Below are 7,111 nucleotides of genomic sequence, written 5' to 3' on the forward strand. Positions count from 1 at the left end.
AATGTTACCCTGTTCTGTAAATTGATACTGGTTATTCAGTAGTGAAAACCTCAACTTCTAGGGAAGACTGACTCTTTTAAATGACTTGTTCATGAGTTTGAGGAAAGGGGAAAAAATTCAAAATGAGAACTGATAGAAAAGAGGCAGTGTTGTGGAGCTCTTTCTCTTAAAGTTATGTGAGATACCTCCTAGTGTTTAGTGAGAAAGGTGATCCCTGCATTGGAGCATGGAGCATCCAGTAGAAATTGCTCATAAGAACTCCAGATTTCTGAAACTTTGCAGTCTCTGTTAAGGGCTGTACGGCTAATGAAGACCTCTAAACTGTTGTGGGAGACTTTCTGTCTAAAACAGAAACAAGAAATTAGCATTCCAGGGTTTTAGCACATGAAAAATATTCCTCTTCCATATTAGCATGCACCCAGAGATGGTCTAGATAAAGTCTGTATCTCTAATCCTAAGAATGAAGGGGCTTAAAAGTTTTTCTCTGATGTACAAGAGTAGTTAAGAAGAATAACCATTCAATTGGGAAGATATCAGGTCCTTCTGAATGCACATTAAGTAAGTGGAATGTTTACAGCATTTTTCAATTAGATGCTGAAGCAGATTTAAACCTGTTTTAAGGATCTCTTCCTGCTGGAGTGGTATCTGCAGCTCTGTGAGAAGAAGATAAATATATACCTTACACGAAGCAATCAGAAGAGCATTTGGTACAGCCAGTATGCCAGGAATAGTGAAATGGTGAAGGGAGATGACCAAATCAAGCAAGTAGCAAAAGCTGCTATACATCAAAGTGTGGGATGAGCTGAACTGACCACTCATCTCTGCTAGAGGGAACATCCTGATCCTACCTGTGAACTTTGGCACTAGCTGATCCTTTCTTTGAGGCCAGTACAACTCCCTAATGCAGGAAAAAATCAGGGGTTTTGAGCTAGGATTCTGCTGGATTAGTGAATTCACCTGGCTCATGGAAGGCTTGGCCAAGCACTGCTGCTGTAAGGGGAGGATGGAGGAGAGGCCCTTTGGAACACAGGAGTGGAGAGAGCAGGTGGAAAATAATTTTTCTGTAGTGAGCTGTTACCTCAGCATTTTGTAACACATGGTATCCTTTGCCAGGGATTGTAGTAGGCCTGATTGAGTATATAGTGCATGAAATAGTATTGTGTTATTTGAGAGAAATCATTTCACTCAACCACTCTGTGCAACTGTCTTGAAGAGGAAATTAACTTGTTTTATGTTGTACGTCAGTCATTTGATTTTTAATATTTAGTGTTCAATGGACAAAAGGCAGTTTCTGAAGGACAACTTCAGACGAGAAGTTGAAGCGGTATATTAAGACACCTGCAGTAAATAGTGTCATTTTGAAAGAAAAAGGCGATCATCTAAGAAATGTAAGGGCATAGTGTTCTAATGATGGGAACAGATTTTATTAGAGTGACAGGAAAAAAAAATCCATTTATTTTTAGTTCTTGATAAGTCTGTAAACAACTGCAGGTGCCTGCAGACAAGTATGTGGTTTTGTTGCTTTGATCCAGTTGAATAAAGTCAGTATTTTCTTATGCACAAACTTGTATGGAAAGAATGAAGAACAAAGATTATAAATTACAGAAATTTCATTTTCAGCCACCTGCCTGACTGGATAATAATAAGCCCAATAACCTAATGGTCAGTATTATTTTCACAGCTTAAGGTGATGAAGTTTCAGGATGAGTTAGAGTCTGGGAAAAGACCCAAGAAACCAGGCCAGAGTTTTCAGGAACAGGTTGAACACTATAGAGACAAGCTGCTTCAGAGGGTAAGAAATGTTCTTTGTTTGGCTCTGATTCTATGGTAGGCTTTTGTTGAGTTTATCAAGCATAAGGTGGCGTTAAGTATAACAACAAACGGTTCTTGTTGAAATTCTAATGTAATGTCAAACTGCATGTCTAAGTCCAAGTGCTTTCTGCACAGTAGAGGCAATCTCTTTTTGATCAAAATAAATGTAATACTTCACACTGTACAGATGAGTATCATTGGAATATGCTAAAACCTTATAGAGCTCGCTTCTTGATGAACTACATAAAGCAAATCATTAGGTGTGGGAAAGGAAAGAGCACAGTCAATTCAAGATGTTCATCAGACTTTAGTTTTGCTTTTTGTAATTGACCAATCGTGCTAAAAGCTTCCAAAAGAAGAAAGGGAGTAGTCCTAAGCAGCCAACGCACTTCTGATTTCTCCAGTGTTTATGATTTTCTAGATAATTCCATCTCATACCGTTACCCGAAAGTGGATAATTCTGTACCATTGCTACTGGGGTAGTACTATTGGGACTACAAATTCAGAACAGCTTTAATAATTAGTATTATATATGTCTGAACCTTTGAAACACAACTGGAAAAAAAAGAAAAGGTAACCATTTTTGACAATGTGTTTAGTGAGAGAGAGTGGCGTCTGCTTCTATAATCTGGTTTCACAGTCTGACATATCAACAATGAAATTACAGATACCCATGCAGCTTTTTGGAAGCTACATACAAACACAGCAGTTCTCACCTGGTGTTTCTCACTCATTCTTTGGGTTATTTAATGCTCAAGCTCTGACTAATTCACTAAAGTAAGTTTGCACAGTACCTTGAAATTAAAGAGACTTTTCATTTACATGCAATTGCATCCTAAAACATCCTGCTTCCTCAGTGTTTTCTGTAATTGGAGAAGGAGGTGATGTATACAGTAAGCACAGAATGCTTAGTGTGACAGTCATCCAAAAAAACCTCATAAGTTCTAATCCTAGTAACTGTTAGATACTTTGTGTTGAATTAGTTCAACTGGTTTACAATATTGTAGGTTTTTAGTAATTACCTTACTTTCCTGTTTTTCCTTTCAGTAACTAAGTTAATAGTTAAGAAATATTTCATGATAATTATATATTTGTTAATACATTAATAACTTCACTGTTAAGAAAGTAACTTTTTTTTGCTTTAGCTCCACAGAAGTTATTTTTATAATAATGTAACATGAGTTTTGATTATAATTCTTACAAACCTGTTAGATGGTCATCATTTTCTGTCTAATATACTGTAGAATAAGCTTTCTATAAGTAAACTTCCTGCTAGTATTGTACATTCTTTACAGAATAGGAACCTATTGCTGTTTATTGCTATTTATTAAGATAAAATAATTAGTTATGCTACCAAATAAACTAGGCACATCTTAAGAGTCCAGTGATATTAGTGGAATCTAACAATAGCATGTAATGGTAGGTATAATGATATTAATGGTAGGTCTAATGATATGGGACACTTCTAAATGTTAATTGCAGTTTTTCTGTGCAAAGAATGTGTGAGACTAGGTACAGTGTTATTCTTCAGCTATTTCTTGCAGTTGTTATTATCCATACACTCCCCCGCCCCTTCTTTCATTTAGCAAAATGACTGCTTTTTTGTGTTCCCTTCCATACGAGGTACACAGTGAAGTATCTATGTTTTGCTATGGAAGATTTTTTTTTTTCCATGTTAGTACTAAAAGAAGCATATCTATTTGTGCTCAGACTTGCTGTTCTAGTTCTTTTTTTTTTTATATATATATAATTAATTTTCTAATGATCTGTTAGAGCTGTTAGAGTGTATATTTTCTTTCAAAATGGTCCTGGTGATGTATAGACATAGGTCAGATTTGTCTTCTGTTTTTTTTGTTTGTTTGTTTGTTTTTTTAGTAGAATTTCTTAAATTTGTTTTTATTTTTGTTTTGTTTTTAAATGTTTGGTAATTAGAAAATTTGTCTCAAATTTCAATCTGGAGTAACAAAGCTGAATGCATATGTTTAAGTAGAAATAGGTTCCTGGTATTCCCTTCATGTTTATTTTAGTTTAGAAAATCTATTACAGCTGTAATTTTCCCCTGAAATTTGTAAAATTACAGACTGTTCCATTTCCACTTAGATAGTCAGATATGGCACCCTATGTGAGAGAGTATCTTTCATGTTTTTTTTTTGGTCAGTGCTGCTGTTAATAATACTTATCCTGCATAAGAAGCAGCAGTAATGATTTGAATAGTGGGTATGGTGTGACCAATAGTTTCTTCCTAGATTAAGTGCTGTGTTTGTTCAATACTTAGTGCTTTTATGCTGTTTGTGATTAGCTTCTTGATTATCCTTACTTTAATCTCATCTGAAATAATGATTTCTACTAATTCAGGAAAAAGAAAAAGAATTGGAAAGAGAACGAGAGAGGGACAAAAAGGACAAGGAAAAATCTGATTCTAGGTCCAAAGATAAGAAAGAAAAGGAGGAATGTACACCAACAAGAAAGGAGAGGTACTACATTACTTTGAAGTAAACTGAATGGGAGGAAAGTCCTCATGGTTAATATCTGTTTGCAATGGAAGCCTTGAATTTCTGTTGAATCAAAATGCTTGTTTTAATAATGGAAGCTTTTTTTAATTGAAAGGTTTCAAAATTTTAAAGGAATTGCTGTTTTTATTTTGCCCTGAGTAACTTAACCTTTGAATAGAATTCTCATTCTGTTCATTTAAGCCCTGAAGGAAACATGATAAGATAATGACCAACTAAAAGGAGTGTATATTTAACTCAGGCTTTTAGCAGTAAATTTACTGCTGTTTATTACTCAGAAAACTGTAATGGAGTCATACCACAAAATAACTTGTGGTGGCTTAAATGTTATTCATCTGATGGTGAAAATTCTTCAGAACAGCAAGTTTAGAGTAATTGTGTAATCTTATAATAGTTCTAGAGAAAGATTTTCTGTGTTATTAAGTGGTAAAATGCCTTGCTGTTCAAGAACCTGTGACAGAGTGTTTTTACACTGCTATAAACAAAGATGAGTCATGGGCCTTAATTTTTTTCAGCCAGAGGTCTGGTGCACATGTTGAACTTGATTTTTCAGTAATTAGAATCCCACTACTTTTTAGTTCAGTTTTCTTAATAGTCATTTTTACTTCTGTGTGTACATAACTGTATTTGCTTTCTTTACAAAGGAAAAGGCGACACAGTGCTTCCCCTAGCCCATCTCGCAGCAGTGGCAGTAGACGAGCAAAATCCCCATCACCAAAATCCGAACGCTCAGAGCGCTCTGAACGGTCCCATAAAGAGAGTTCACGTTCCCGGTCGTCACATAAAGACTCTCCAAGAGATGTCAGTAAAAAAGCCAAAAGGTAAGCTGGAGTCTGTCCTGTTTCAGGCTTTATGAAAGCTGGAAACATAGTTCTGGGGATTTTTAGCAGAGCACATTGAATACAGAAGTGTTTTCTCTCAATGGACTGTACTGTCTGTTCCTGATTAACATATTTGGATGCTTGGTATCTGAAATGTGTATGTTCTTCTACCTTGGTAGTTCAAGACAGTTCACTTCTGTGTTCTTGTTTACTTGCTCTTTTATGAGCTTTTTATTTTCAAAGGACAAATCACAGAACTTACAGAATTACAGTGAGCATGCCATCTTTCACTGGTTCTCATTTGTGAAGCTTCTCTGACATTTTTTTTTCCATGAATAAAATCTAGATTAGATACTGGTCATGGAGTTTTGTTTACAGGAATAAATACTACCTAATTTCCAAACTGACACAAGTATAAACATCTAGCTATTGTTAAGGCGGGTATGAGATTTTATTACTGTATTGGTCCTTTTGTTGTTTTAAATATTTTGATTGTTGTTTCTGTCTTAGTTCAGTTTCCACTTCTTTAAGAGGTCTAGAATATCTTACTGCAGAGATGTGCTGAAGAAATTCCTGTGATGTTATTGAGGGAAAAACTCAGACTACATATTTACAGTAGTCAGATTCTTGTGTTACGATTTAGGAATTCAACTAGAATTAGAAAGGCATTTTGGTAGAGTTAAGATTCAATTCAGATTATGAGATCCATTACCTAGGTGTGGGTGAGATGACAGTGTCCATTTTCTTTCCCTGAAGTAATGTAATAAGCTGTGAACAAGAATTGAAAGCATAACAATTCAAGATAATTCTGTTGTCTTCTGTGTGGATATAGGCTGCTATAAACATTAGAGCCACGGTGGCTGAGGCATATGTGGAAGTTGGTAAACTCCTTATCTTGGTTTCAGAAGGACACAAGTTGGTGCCATTTTTCCTTTGGTTTCAAGCAGTGCAGTTAAGCCAAAATACGTTTAAAACCTTACAATGTAAAAATTGCCTTTTTCTAAATCCCAAGATAATTGTTACTTCCCTTCAACATGGAAAAAAAAATCTACCTAGATTATGTCAAAAACCAAAGGTCGAATAACTGTAGAAAAAGCTGATATTATCAATTACGATTTGACTTGAATATTGATTTTTTTTGCAGGTCGCCATCTGGTTCCAGGACACCGAAAAGATCCAGAAGATCACGATCTAGATCCCCTAAAAAGTCAGGGAAAAAATCCAGGTCTCAGTCCCGTTCTCCTCACAGATCTCACAAGAAGTCAAAGAAAAGCAAACACTGACAATGTTAATATTTTTTATGATGCTGTCATTTACTGGAAATGCGGTTTTGTTTTTGTGCCTGAACAGTCTGTTTAAAAAAAAAAAAAACAAACAAAACACACACACAAAAAAAGCATTCCCGATTTTTTTTGTGAATGCACGTGTATACTCATGAGTATCTGCATCTGTAGACCTGTCATTGTTTTATATTGTACAAAATATCTTCATTGTGGCTATTTCCCAAATGAAACATTTTTGTGTTTAGAAGTTTCATCAGATACGTGTGTAACTGATCTGCTGGCAGTAGTGATATTTTGTTTTAGAATGTTGTGACATAGCAGAAATAACTCAAATGTTCCCCCTTTTTGTAGCTTTGACAATTTGAATTAGATTTCAAATAAAATCTGAACAGAAAATAAAGATGTTGTTTTCTTGCCCCACTGGTGATACGGATTGATAAAGGAATTCATAGTTTGTTTGGAAGTACCGTGTATTTCAGACATACTATGTTGCTTAGATCTTCAGTATAGTAGTAGCTCTATTCCTGTTATCTCTAGTTTGATTATTCAGATAAAAACACCTTTTGAATCCAGTGGATGGGTTTTCTTTCCTACCTTGTTACTTTGCTGTAAGAACAGTTGAGCAGCCTGGTCCCTAAAATTATGAGCTTCACAAATAAATATTTGCTTGGTATTTTGCTTTTTA

At 35.3% G+C, this 7,111-nt stretch overlaps 1 protein-coding gene across 7 annotated transcripts in view; it reads left to right on the forward strand.

Moving 5' to 3' along the window:
* The window catches only part of U2SURP (U2 snRNP associated SURP domain containing), a 46,984-nt gene extending 40,158 nt beyond the window's left edge, over positions 1–6,826 (forward strand). For 6 of the 7 annotated variants that reach the window (XM_068692826.1, XM_068692821.1, XM_068692823.1 and 3 more), the window contains 4 exons: positions 1,682–1,792; positions 4,168–4,286; positions 4,967–5,143; positions 6,288–6,826. In XM_068692826.1, coding sequence (XP_068548927.1) covers positions 1,682–1,792; positions 4,168–4,286; positions 4,967–5,143; positions 6,288–6,426 — 546 coding nt within the window. In that variant the 3' untranslated portion in view covers positions 6,427–6,826. The remainder of the gene's footprint in view (positions 1–1,681; positions 1,793–4,167; positions 4,287–4,966; positions 5,144–6,287) is intronic. The other variant, XM_068692825.1, reaches the window with a different exon arrangement.
* Positions 6,827–7,111: the final 285 nt, after the last annotated feature.

This window comes from Anas acuta, chromosome 9 (genome assembly GCF_963932015.1).
Source record: "Anas acuta chromosome 9, bAnaAcu1.1, whole genome shotgun sequence".
In the NCBI taxonomy this organism is placed as follows: domain Eukaryota; kingdom Metazoa; phylum Chordata; class Aves; order Anseriformes; family Anatidae; genus Anas; species Anas acuta.